We start from the raw sequence: 13,755 nt of genomic DNA, 5'->3' as shown, positions 1-13,755 counted from the left end.
GCATTTCTCCTTTTTTCTTTGGCTGCCAGGAAGCTCGGAGACAAATGTAAATATGTTGGCCCTTACAGACAATAACTTTGGGTTTTCTTTTCCTAGATCTTGATTTTTGTCTCTGTTTCCATGTCCTCTAAGCCTGATTTGTATTTCTATTTCTACTTTACTTAGCTGAATTTTTGCTATAATTACCTTAAATTCTCTGGAGGATTTCAGAATAAAATAATTATTTATTTGGGATAGAGAAATACATCATTATGTGTTGATTTTTTTATATTTCCAATTCACAAAGCTACCACCTCACTATAGCAACCTCTATATTGCCTTTAAAAAAACCAATTAGCAATTTGTTCCAGGTTCATATACTGTATCTTCCTTTTAAGTATATTCTGTGGTTGTCTCTAAATGATATTAACTTCGAAATTGCTGAAAAGAAAATAAAGCTGATAACTTAATAGCCCAACCACAATGTGTGGTTTGGTTTCCTTGTTTAATTTTAGACCCTACTTTTCAGTGACATCCGTTCAGATTTGAAACTTCAGTCACTTGCTGACCTTAATTCTTTTAGTATCAGATGAAGTCAGCATTACCAAAGGGAAGTCCACTGTAAAACAAATTTGCATGTGCCTGCTAACATATAGGTGTATAATTCTACATGTATTGTTCGAAAAAAAAATGGAAAGTTTTCTGACCCACTTTAAATCAGTGTTTCAGTAAAAGACTAATGATAAACTCACCTAAGGAAGAGGCTTGGTTTCCATGAGGTTAGTAGTTATTACTCAAAGGAGAAATTGACATGCTCATATTATCTGCTTGATTGTGAATTTTGATGCAGGGATTGGGGAAACACTGTTGATGGCAGTTGTTTTAAGATGATGTGATATGACACATTTTCTTTCTTGCATGGTTTGGTCTCTAGTACAGCTTCTAGTCACTATCTCAGTGCTTTGAGACTAGCAAAGAGGACATGTTAAAGACAAGCCCCATTTACCCAGGCGATAAAGGCATTACATATTATTTGGAAGTCACCAGACACAGAATGCCTTTTTATCAAACACTTCAAATGAATAATGGCTATTCAATGTTCTTTTGACCATATAGATTGAGTTTGTTTTTCACAGATGTCCGAACAGTTTTGTGATCTGGTTCCATCAGATAAAAACAGCCTGGTGTGCACTAGGTAGAGGAAACATCAAAAACCAATAGTAGAAAAAAGAAAATTAGTCACTCAAAGGAGCTGCACAGATGGTCTTCATCCGGGCAAAATACCTACCAAGAGTTAGAATGACCAATGGTGAGGAAACAGGACCCAAATGTTGAAAAAGGATTCTGCCTGCCATCTCTCAGCACTCACCATTAACAATGACTCTACAAAAACATCTTCGTTGTTAATCATGCCTTTAATTCATCATGTCATATAAAAAGAGAATTTTCTCCAGCAGGAATTCCAGTACAGGATGAAGCCTGTGCTCACCCGCAAAGTGTTCTCATCCATCAGCTCACTGTCCAGGACGGCCCTCAGGAGCACAGCCATGTGAATACAAACAAGCATTATGCTGGAGAACAACAATGATGCTATCAGGGCTGGTACTAAGATTGATACTTCCTATTTAAGAAACCATGTTAATTACATATGTATTAAGTTCTGGTTTTTGCAAGACCGATAACCTCAGAGATGAACTTCTAGTATATAATAGTACTGATACCTTCAGATTCGGGGTAGACGATCTAGAGCTTGATAAACCGGCTCTAAATCTGAGTCTCAATTAAAGCCTGACTTTATCAACTCCCCAAGGCCTTCCAGATGGCTCTCCATTGCAAATCTTCTCCTCTCTAAACATCATGTCTTCCTTGTAAATATCTGTTTGACATTGCTTCTTGTGTGCTGGCCCTTTTGCAAAGTATCAGGCCCCACGTTTAAATTCCAAGAGAATGCTCTCCAGTGACTCATTATTATTCTCTCTATATTTAGTGAAGATCAAGAGAGTAGTCTTGCCTGGTGATGTGCACAGCATTAATCAAAATGGCTCCAATCTTTTTAAACAGCCAATGTCTTTTATTAACTTTAAGCAGAAACAAAGGCATGATGCCTCCTCCTATATTGAGACCTTTGTTACTTTTTATAAAATGGATATAGAATATGAATTTAAAATATATTAATCTCTCAATGATAACTTTACTACCAAAGCAAAAATTAAAATTAATTTGTTTATTTTATCTTTTAGCAAGCCTTAATTTTCCACCACATTGAGACAAAAGACTAAAAAATACTCTGTCCAGGACACAAAAGGAAAAATGTTTCTTTCCATCCCTTACATTATTCTCTATTGCAAGTAGAAAGAAATACTGTTTAATGGACTAATAATTTCAAGGAGCCTTGAAAATCATTTCTCTAAATCAAGAAGGCAGAAAAATTTTACCACTATCATCCCTTCAAATGCATGTTTGGCTCCTGGGTATCTTTCCCTGTCTCCAATTGCATACTTGCCCCCACCCACTGAAGCTCTCAACTCACAACATGCAGTTCCTCATTGCTTGTGGTGATCTGTTTCAAGCCCTCAGAGAAGCAAGACTGATAAACCTGGAAGACAATCACTAACAAAATAATCATCCCTAATTTACTACTCCCATTTGTTCTTTACTATATTCATTCTCCAGAAAATCATAGATGATCAAAAGATTACCTGGTGCAAAACTCATTTTATAAGACAGAAAACTAAGCCTCAAAGAGGTGATGTACCCAAGGGCATGGGTAGTTAGTGGCAGATTCACAATGAAAACAAAGGTGTCCTCTCATTCAGTGTTCTAGGCACTCTAATGCCCAGTCCAGCGTGCACTCCACCTCAACAGTCTCAGATTGAAACCTGAGCCAGCTGCCTCAGCAGACAAATACAGAGGAAGAGCCCTCCCCACTGTACACACACTCTTACACTTCCAGCTGCTCCTCCAGGGGCCACAGGTTCCAGCTCAAGCAAATGTCTGGGAAATCAGCCATACTCGAGGCTGGACACATCCAGCTCCAACCACCATGTCAAAATGATCATTTTTAAACTTTTGCGAAAACATATTTTGTTTCCCCATTTTATTTTAAAGTATTTCAAAGCATAGCACACAGGCTGAATTACATAGGCACAGGAGGCAAAACTAGGGAAAACAGCTAGAGTCAGCTGATCCCCCTTCAACTTCAATAAAAATAGTTGACAGTAAGCACATTCTCCCCTCTTTCTTCCTTGCCAGAAAGCAACAACAAGGAATCCTCCACTCCAGGGTGATCCAGAATAGGCTATAGCCTCATCACACTACATTCAAAAGGATCAGAATGCAGAGCCAAAGCACTAGACAATTCAGTAGGGTTATTGAGATGCAGGTAGGTTCTAAGAAGAATATAGAAAATTCCGAACTACTCAAATAATATTACTCATACTGTCAATTAATCAAAATGTTGAACAGTTATTATTTATTAGTCACTATCCTAAGTGCTACAAAGACCAATAAGACTACTTGTCTTCAGGTAGCTTGCAGTCTAGCAAGAAATGAGCTACAAAGAAAACAAGAAAGTCAATATGTCAATGAATGGCATGCAGTACACAAGAAATATGCATGAACATCCCTGTATCAGAGAAGAACAAGCAATACAAAAGCAGTCTGTGAAGACCTATGTTGTATAAAGGGCCACATTAGGAGTCACAAAGATGAAGAACTTACTAGCCTTGAAGGCTGACCGTAAAATCTAAACATGGAAATAAACACATGTCTTACCCATAGCTTTTAAAGCCAAATAAAACACATTACAAAATGAAATAAAAGTTACTAGAGAGTTAGGTGTAAGCTACATGTGATGGATGGAACTATTTATTTTCGGGTATCAGGTAATCAGGCCAGGTAATCAGGCCAGACTTGGAAGATACATTTAAACAGGATTTTGAAGAACAAGTAGCATTTTCATAACCTGAGGATGGGGAAGGACATTTCAGAAACAATACCTTAACAAAGAGTGGGTAAGCTTTGAAAGAAGGCCTGGAGAAAAATCAGGACCCCATCAGCCCAGGTCCTGGAGCATGGTGGGGCGTAAGGCTAAAAAGGAAGTTGTACGAACTCAAATATTAATTCAAATACTAAGAGGCTTACACTTCATTCTGTGTGCAAGCTAATGGCAGAAGAAAAGGCACAATCAGAGCCTTGCTTTGAGAATCATTATGGCAAGGATGTCAAAAATGGTCTGAGGGAAGCAATTGGGAAAAGTGGGTGGGTGAGGGTCTGAGTTAGAGGAAGCTTGGAAATAGATGATGTGAGAGATGCTGCAGCTTCTGAGATTGCTGCCTGGTCGTGTGTAGAGGAGGGGCAGTAGGGCTCATTCTGAATCTTGTCTTGAAAAGTAGGTACATAGTGATGCCAAAACCAGGACTAGGGAAGTCACTTGAAGCTGCATCCTACTTCGTCTTCCATCTGTATCTGCTTCACCTATCAAGGATATCTACCATTACCACTACAATTCAAGTGCTTATGGCCTCCCTCATTCATCAGGCAGGGTTTGTCTGGCCAGGAAACAGAAGCCCCTTCAGGCATTTGCAACAGAGGGAGTTTGAGTCAGAGAACTGGTCACCCTGCTAGCTGAGATTGCCATCAGCAAGAGGCTGTTACCATTCCAAGGCTGCAGGGACAAAGGAGTGAGCAATCCTCTGGGAGACTGAGGAAGGAAGTTCCTGGTTTCTCCCCACTTTCCACTTTCCACTTTTACTCATCCATCCTCCAATTCCCCTTTGGCTGAGCCCAGCTGAAACCCAGCTGACAGGTGAGTTTGAGCAAGCAGCCTCCAGGGTCAGCCGTCTGAGTTACAGGTAGAGCAGGACAGGGAGGAATGGATCTCAGGACAAACAGATCCAGGATGCAGCAAACTAATTTTACACTCCAGCCATTGAATTGGAACTACCGGCCAGCCTCCCCCAAGTTAGCATGTAGAATATGGGATACCAGCTGAGTGCCTGAGAGGTATCATTCACCTCAATGGGGGTAGGGACAGAGAAGGGTAACATACAGTCAGCCACATCTATATCCACTGGCCTTTCCTTGTCCTAGCCCTCTGTATTCGTGAGAAGGAACTATTCTTAAGGACCTGCGTTCAAGTTCATCTTACTTAGAGTAGAGAGAAAAGAACAGCTAACTCCTTCTCGCTTTCCTTATTATCTCCCATCATGTCTCCTCTCCCTTCTAGTTCTCATCACTCTCTACTCCCCACTGCCCTTCTTTTCTCCATCTTCATCACCTTTGTCCAGTTTCCATCCCCATTTTCAATTCCTTCCTAAAAACACCAAGTTGCTTGGTAGCATGCAGGGTTAGAACATGCCTTTAACAGTAAATCTCATGTCTCTTGAACCTAGTTATTTATTCCTTGAGCGGAGTAAATATTCAACCAAAAAACTGTTGAATTCAATTAAATAGGATATATCTTATTATTAAATTATTGATTCATTTTTGTTTACTTATATCATGGGAACTTGAGTCGTTTCTGGAATTGTCTCCACAGCACCTGGCCAAGGAGTCTATGAGGAAAAGAAAGATCAAATGGAAAATCAAGGTGCATGACACCAGAAGACCTACATGTTATGTCAAACTATTTTTTCCTCATGAACCATTAAAATAGAGCATAACTCTTCTGGCAGCCATACATATGTTCATAAACACATGATATTGACCCATAGCATAGCACCTCTGCTCAGCTTCTAACAAGTAAGAATGAAGAGAGGACATGGTCTTTAGGAACATGAATTTCTGCCCTTCCCATTTTCCTTCAGAAGAAGAGATTCTTCTATGACCTCATTTAGGACGGAAATTTTAACCAAAATGGTGTCACCCCTGAACCCACTGCGACACGCCACGTAAGTGACCACAGAAGGAGAAAAGCCCTATAAAAAGAGAGGCGATAGCGCTACATTTTGTCCATCTCATAGCAGGCACAAACTCATCCATCCCCAACTGACTAGAAGAAGCAACAATGACTCCTGGGAAGACCTCATTGGTGGTGAGTCCTGCACTAACGTGCAATGCTCTTGTTAATTTGGACCAGATAGTATTTCCAGACCATGGGCATGAAATGCTGGGTTCTGACTATGGAGATCCAGGAATACTGTATATGTAGGATAGGAAATAAAAGCTTTGGTAGATATCTAAGTAATTGTGCAGCATTTTCAAGAACTGATATACAGCAGTTTGAAAGATAAGATTAAAACTGAAAGATAGCTATATTGGGGCTAAACCACACAAGAAGTGTCACATGATGCTGTGCAGTAAGAAAGAAAATTTATTGAAAGTCTGTTTTTCTGAGTACAAAGGATTTAATATGATTCTCCCACGGCATTTTTCTTTAAAATGGGTCACTATCCTTGAGATTTTGAAAGCCGTAGCAGCGACCTTTGTTTCCATTATGTCGTACCATATTCTCGGTACATCGAAACTATGTATTCTAACTAGATATAGATGTAACTGTGTTTTAGAATAAATGGGTTTTATATTTTTTAAATATTTAACTTCAAGTGTCTTTTTTGAAATCTGATTTTATTACAGAATCAATACATGTTAAATGTAGGACAACTGGAAAATATACCTAAGAAAACATGAAGGAGATCAAGCTTGTAGTTGGATGCCTGCCAGTAGCACCAACAGCATTTTTAGCATGAATATTGATATCACATAGATTTTCTATAGCTCTTTCTTCCAATGTGAATGTTTGACTTCACATTGAGTTTTACAGAATGTGGGACTGAGAACAAGGGTGCAGGAGGACATTTCTACCTAGAAAATCAAGGTTATTATTCCTTCCCAGACCTGACAATGATGCATGTGCTGACAGGCTGATGACATGCCATGACTTGATATTTTTACTAAAATTATTGCCAGCCAGTGGATAACATGTCTTTCCTAAGTCAAAAGAAGAATGTTGAAACTGTTTGTTTGTTTTTTTTTTTTAAATTAAGTCAGGGTGTTAACATTATGTTGGTCATCTACCTAGATTTTTCTCTAGCTGATCTGAAAAATGTAGTATAGATTGTCCTGGAACATTGTGTGTTCTCTATGATTACCAATGCATCATCATCACAATCAATTTGTTGAAAAGAACCACCTAGTAATCCAATCTCCAACCTCTCTCTCGTTTCCCATTCAATTCTAGTTACTGCTGCTGCTGCTGAGCCTGGAGGCCATAGTGAAAGCAGGAATAGCAATCCCACAAAATCCAGGATGCCCAAATTCTGAGGACAAGAACTTCCCCCGGACTGTGATGGTCAACCTGAACATCCACAACCGGAATACCAATACCAATATCAAAAGGTCCTCAGATTACTACAACCGATCCACCTCACCTTGGAATCTCCAGTACGTAAAGCTTCCAGATAAAAATACTATATTCTTCATCCCTCTTATGCATAAGACTGCCAGTTAAATCTCCCCAAGGGTGATTTTATTCATTTAGAATTACCAGTCAAACCTGGAAGGACCACCATGAAGAGCAATTCTCAAACTTTCTGCAGATACTTCTTTAACAAAGCACAGGACAGCCTCCAATAATCCCCATCCTGTTAGATCTAATTGTCACTGATACCAATAATCAACCCAAATTAATTATAATCATTATTCTAATGTTTGTGAGACCCTAAGTCTATTGTTTATTTATTCAAAGAATAGACATTTATCAAAGGGGATTAATGCTTTTATTCTCTTAACCAGAGCTACCATTGAGAAGATTTATTACAAATAATTAGTAATTAGGGTTTTTTACTTTTTTTCTTTTGCTTATTTTTGTTTTTGAATCCCAGTGGAATAAGTATCGCTGGGGTATTTCTACCCCTTTGTATGTTAGATAGTCTTGATCTACTTCCTAACATACCTGTGCTTCCTGTGTCCTTAGCATACCCAATATTTAGACCCCATCAAGGGTTAAATACACAATGTATTTTGATCATTTGACTTTATACAAATAAGTCTCTGTTCTGTGGAGCCTACAGATTGGTCTGATTGTAGGATTTCTTTTCTTCTTCCCATTACTAGGAAGAGTCAAAATAAATCAATTCAAAAATCCAAGCAAATTATTCACTGAGCTAAAAGAGAGTGAGAAGAGAAGGTTATAGAGACACTTAACCTTTTGTTTCCAGCCCTTTATCTCAGCTCTGGGCTCTGTCCCATGAATGTGATCTCAGATAAAATTTTGATGTATTCCCTCTTCAAAGACAGATTTCAGCAAGTCAGATAAATGGCTATCTTATTCCAGATGGTTCCAAGTCTACTCTTCCTTTGGTCTTCTTCTGTCTGTCAAATATACCCTTAAAAAGTTATCATTTGTGTCAAACTTAAATTTTTTCTGTTGCCTCAGTCTATCTTATTTTATTCATTCTTCAAATAAATTGGGGAAAACCCGATCATTGTCTTCTTTTCTGTAACAATTCATGTGCTTATCCAAATTGTCCCCAAAGTTCTTCTTCAAACTAACATCATTTAAAGAATTTGCAATGCCTATAATTTGTCATCCTGTGAACTTGCCTCTCTTCATGCATTCCTGCTTTATTTCTTTCCCACTTTACCAGGAATTCACTTTCCTCCTGATTTTTCTCCCCTCTGCAGCCGCAATGAGGACCCTGAGAGATATCCCTCTGTGATCTGGGAGGCAAAGTGCCGCCACTTGGGCTGCGTCAACGCTGATGGGAACGTGGACTACCACATGAATTCTGTCCCCATCCAGCAAGAGATCCTGGTCCTGCGCAGGGAGCCTCGGCACTGCCCCAACTCCTTCCGGCTGGAGAAGATACTGGTGTCCGTGGGCTGTACCTGCGTCACCCCCATTGTCCACCATGTAGCCTAAGAGCTCTGGGGAGCCCACACTCCCCAAAGCAGTTAGGCTTTCTGGAGAGCTGGCTCAGCCCCTCAGGAACCCTCATCCTTCAAAGACACAGCCCTATTTCAGACTAAACTCATTAGAGTTCTTAAGGCAGTTGATCCAAATGAAGCTTCAGAGGTAACTTGGCCAAGAGATGAGATCTGAATTATCTTTCCCTCTTTCCAAGAAGGAATTTGCTTCTTGTTTACTTTTTTAAGGGTTTTAAGTTATTTATTTTTAATAGTACCAATTTGCTTCTTGTTTACTTTTTTAAGGGCTTTAAGTTATTTATATATTTAATATGCCCTGAGATAACTTTGGGGTATAAGATTCCATTTTAATGAATTACGTACTTTATTTTGTATGTCTTTTTAAAGAAGACAAGATTCTGGGCTTGGGAATTTTATTATTTAAAAGGTAAAACCTATATTTATTTGAGCTATTTAAGGACCTATTTATGTTTAAGTATTTAGAAAAACGTGAAAAAGTGCGATTATCAGTTCTGCCTAGGAAAATGTGAGATAGAATTAAATGGCAGCGGAAAATTTCTGAGTCTTTACAACATACGGATATAGTATTTCCTCCTCTTTGTCTTTTAAAAGTTATAACATGGCTGAAAAGAAAGACTAAACCTACTTTCATATTTATTAATTTAAATTTTGTAATTTGTTGAGGTTTTACAAGAGATACAGCAAGTCTTAACTCTCTGTTCTGTTAAACCCTCATAATAAAATCCTTCTGTAATAATAAAGTTTGGAAAGAAAATGTTTATTTGTTCTCATTAAATGTATTTTAGCAAACTCAGCTCTTCCCTATTGGGAAGAGTTATGCAAATTCTCCTATAAGCAAAACAAAGGATGCCTTTGAGTAACAATGACCTGGAACTACCCAGTTCCAAGTTCTCCATTTCACAGGCCTTCAAGACTGGCGACCCATTAAGGTTTTCATACTATTAGCCAATGCTGTAGACAGAAGCATTTTGACAGGAATAAAGCAAACAAAATAATGGCCCTGAGGAATGGCATGTCATTACTAAAGATCATATGGGGAAAATGAAACCCTCCCCAAAATACAGGAAGTTCTGGAAGGAGACATTGTCTTCAGACTACAATGTCCAGTCTCTCCCCTAGACTCAGGCTTCCTTTGGAGATTAAGGCCCCTCAGAGATCAATAGACAAACATTTTTCTCTCCCTCAAGCAATACTCCTAGGGCCTGGCTTCTGTCTGATCAAGGCACCCCACAACCCAGAAAGGAGCTGATGGGGCAGAACGAACTTTAAGTATGAGAAAAGTTCAGCCCAAGTAAAATAAAAACTCAATCACATTCAATTCCAGAGTAGTTTCGAGTTTCACATCGTAACCATTTTCGCCCCCATGGCCCAGCGTGCAGTCTTGCCCTACTTCTGAAGGCTTCTAGAAATTCTCAGGCCACTCCGCAGGCTCCCTGCTTCTTGAAAGACCTTCCTCTTCACTCCGTCCTGCTCCATCCCATATGTGCCCCAGCCCACCCAGAGGCCCACGGCTTTTCTCGGCCTTTTTCCCCTTTCCAAATCCAGGGGTTAGCCTCTCCAGCCACCTCCTCTCAGTGTCATTTTGTGCTCACATCTTGATTCCTGTCACTGTCCCTGTCACCATCTTCCTACAGGAAATCCCCAGGCAGCTTCCAGGGACAGTTCCTCACAGCCTTTACGCTTTCAAGCTTCTCACTAAAAACCTGCTGCTCGTTTTCGAGCTTTCCCTGAACGGTGGTGATGAAAAGAAAAAATTGTTTTTGTTTTTGTTGGGAAGAGGGGGTTGCAAAAGAATATATATGTCTATAGATAGATAGATAGATATCTATATATAGAGATATATGTCTATATATACGTCTGTGTGTGTATAAATGTGTGTGTATGTATATGTATGTGTGTGTGTATGTGTGTGTGTGTATATGTGTGTGTGTGTGTGTGTGTGTGTATATCTATCTCCATGATTCGGAACCATTATTTCCCACTAGATTTTGGGTGGGGGGTGTGGGGCTGGGAAGAGGCAGTTGCTTTCCATGTACTCCTCCCCTGATATGCTTTGCTTTTATTCTCTCTTCATTTTCCCCAGTTAGCACTACCATGTAGCTAGTCATCCAAGCTAGAAATCTGTGTGGCTTCCCTGAATCTTTTTCCTTCTTCCTCTCCCTCATTCCTAACATCCACATATCACCAAATACTGTATTCTCACTTCCAAAAGTTCTCCAAGGAACCCCCTCCTCCCCACGAGTACATACTACCCAAGTTCAGGACTACATCTATTCTCATTTCTCTCCCCCATGAGTGCTACAACCTTCCACCTGTTCTTGCTGCCATTGTTTCCGTCTCTCAATCCATCCTCTGTACCTGTACCTGTACCAATGACACAAATTCAAATACAACAAAAAGCATCCCCAGCAATCTGGCCCTGCTCCCTCTCCTGTTCTATCCCAGGGTGCTTCCTCCTTGACATTTTACCCTCGAGTCGTGGTGAAGTTGTTGTGGACACCACCATGCCGTTCTTCACCTTGATGCCTATGCCATGTGGTCCCTTCTGCGTGAATGCCCTTGTCACCTTCTCCCTGCTGTCCCTCCAGTCACACACTGCCCTCCCCACACTCCTCCACCTTTATTGATCTACTCACACATTAAAACTTTCTTTAGGTCTCATCTTCTCTAAGAAGACGGCTGGACCCATCACTGCCTGTTATCCCAGATTAGGTCCCTCTCTCTCTTATGGGCTCCAAAAGCATTGTGCAGATCCTTTATCACTGACCTTACACACTCTATCAGCTTTACCTATTTGGCCAGTTTGTGGCTCCTCGAGAGCAGAAACATCAGCACCTGACATGGCCGGTAGTACACAGTCAATACTCGGCTGAACTTTGAACCAATAGTGCACAGACACCTCAAAATCAACAAAGACAAAACTAGGCTCGCTGGCTTTACTCCCAAACTGGCTCCTCCTACTGCTTTTTTATCTACTGGAATAGCATCATCTACTTCTTTAGCCGGAAACCTAGCTGTCTCTCCACTCCTCATTCACCTCATCCAATCAATGACCACCTCTTCATCAATGTCTCACATGTCCTCCCCTTCCTTGCTAACTCCAAGTTTGCTATTACAGTTGCATTATATTATGACACTAACTGGCGTCTCTGCCTTGCTTCTTATATTTAATAATTCGGTATCTCTCAAACTTGTGGGGGAGTCTAGTCAGAGTAGGTAATTAATAGCTTCTGCAACAGACAAAGTCCAAATAAACAAAGGTTTGTTTCTTGTGCATGTTACAATCCAGCAGGGATCAATAAGGAGCGTTGCTCTACTTGGCCACTGAGAGACCCAGGCTGACACAGAGGTTCTGACTTTTACAGCACCATCTAGCACTGCAATGTCTAACACAGTAGCCACGAGGAATTTGTAGCTATCAAGCGCTTGGAATGTGGCTAGTCCCAGATGAGTTGTGTTATAAGTGTCAAATACATACTAGATTTCAAATACTTAAGTTTTTTTAATGTAAAATATCTTTTGTTACTTTTTATATTGATAAATGTTAAAATGTACTTGGTTAAACATATTAAATTTATTAAAAATTCATCTATTTTTATTTATTTTAATGTGCTTACAATAATTATATAATTAAAATGCAGCTAGCATTGTAGTTCTGTTGGACATATAACCAATGAAAGAAAAGAGAAGGCTGAAAACTACACATTCAGTGTTAAAGGGCCAATCTTATTGACCAGAACTCAGTCACACAGACCCAAATTAAAGCCAGTGGAAACTGGGAAATGAAGTATTTCTATGGGTCCATGAAAAAGAAATGAAATGGGATTTGGTGGACACATAGCATTACTTCTCCCATCACACATATGATGAATGAAGGTTTGTGCATGACATCATCTCACAGTCACATAATTCTAAATAGCTGAGCTGTTACACGGCCACTTCCTGGTGGAAGATGGTCTAGGGTGCAAGTAACAGTGACATTATTGTAAAAATAACCTAGAATCAACACTAATTTTTTTTTAAATAAACCTTTACAAACTTTGGCAATTAACACACTAGAAAACAACCCACATGGGACATATCTCACAACTAACAGCTGCACACCTGTGTTTCGAAATCACACAGCAATTGTTACTCTTCCATCTCTCCCCATGTTTCAAGAGGTCTTCTCTAAAATGTACATCTGATCACGTTAATCCCCTGGTTACTCCTCAGTACCTCCCCCATACCTATAAGATAAAGTACCGCCAATTGTCTTGCATGACACAGAAGATACTCTAAGACCTGGCCCAGTCCACCTCTCACAGTATTTCAACCCACCATCCTCCCTCCCTGCTACCAGTATCAATGCCATGCCTAACTGTTCTCACAATCTGGGACTTTGCCTATGCTTCCTGCTCACCTGGAATAGCCGTAGTCTTCCCATTTCTCATCACCATTAAACTGAAGAAAATATCAACACATTTTTAAAAACCAGATTAAGCAAAAAGACATCTCTGGAGATGGAATTTGAGGAACTATTCTAACATGTTCCCCAGTTGATTTTGATGCATCATCTCCAGTAGCCATCCATTGACCAGCCTCTGGGAACCATTGATGGAGAACCAGCTAGAGATGCTATCTCAGAATACAGATGAAGATTAACGAAGACATTGATGATAAATATAAATTGGGGCTGGGCACGGTGGCTCACATCTGTAATCCCAACTCTTTGGGAGGCCAAGACAGGAGGATCACATGAGGCCAGGAGTTCAAGACCAGCCTGGCCAACATGGTGAAATGCCATCTCTACTAAAAATACAGAAATCATTGGGACATAGTGGTGCCCATCTGTAATTCCAGCTACGCGGGAGGCTAAGGCACAAAAATCTCTTGAACCTGGGAGGC

The 13,755-nt window shown here is 40.0% G+C and overlaps 1 protein-coding gene across 1 annotated transcript; it reads left to right on the top strand.

Annotated features, from left to right (window-relative positions):
• The first annotated feature begins 5,942 nt into the window (after nucleotides 1-5,942).
• IL17A (interleukin 17A) lies at nucleotides 5,943-8,927 on the top strand. Its single transcript, XM_011960242.1, has 3 exons — nucleotides 5,943-6,013; nucleotides 7,160-7,362; nucleotides 8,605-8,927. Exons 1-3 carry the CDS (start codon nucleotides 5,987-5,989, stop codon nucleotides 8,840-8,842), a joined length of 468 nt encoding a protein of 155 aa, XP_011815632.1. The 5' UTR covers nucleotides 5,943-5,986; the 3' UTR covers nucleotides 8,843-8,927.
• Nucleotides 8,928-13,755: the final 4,828 nt, after the last annotated feature.

This window comes from Colobus angolensis, unplaced genomic scaffold (genome assembly GCF_000951035.1).
Source record: "Colobus angolensis palliatus isolate OR3802 unplaced genomic scaffold, Cang.pa_1.0 Scaffold51, whole genome shotgun sequence".
NCBI lineage: Eukaryota > Metazoa > Chordata > Mammalia > Primates > Cercopithecidae > Colobus > Colobus angolensis.
Note: the sequence above shows the minus strand (reverse complement) of the source record. Positions and strands in the feature narration are given on the sequence as shown.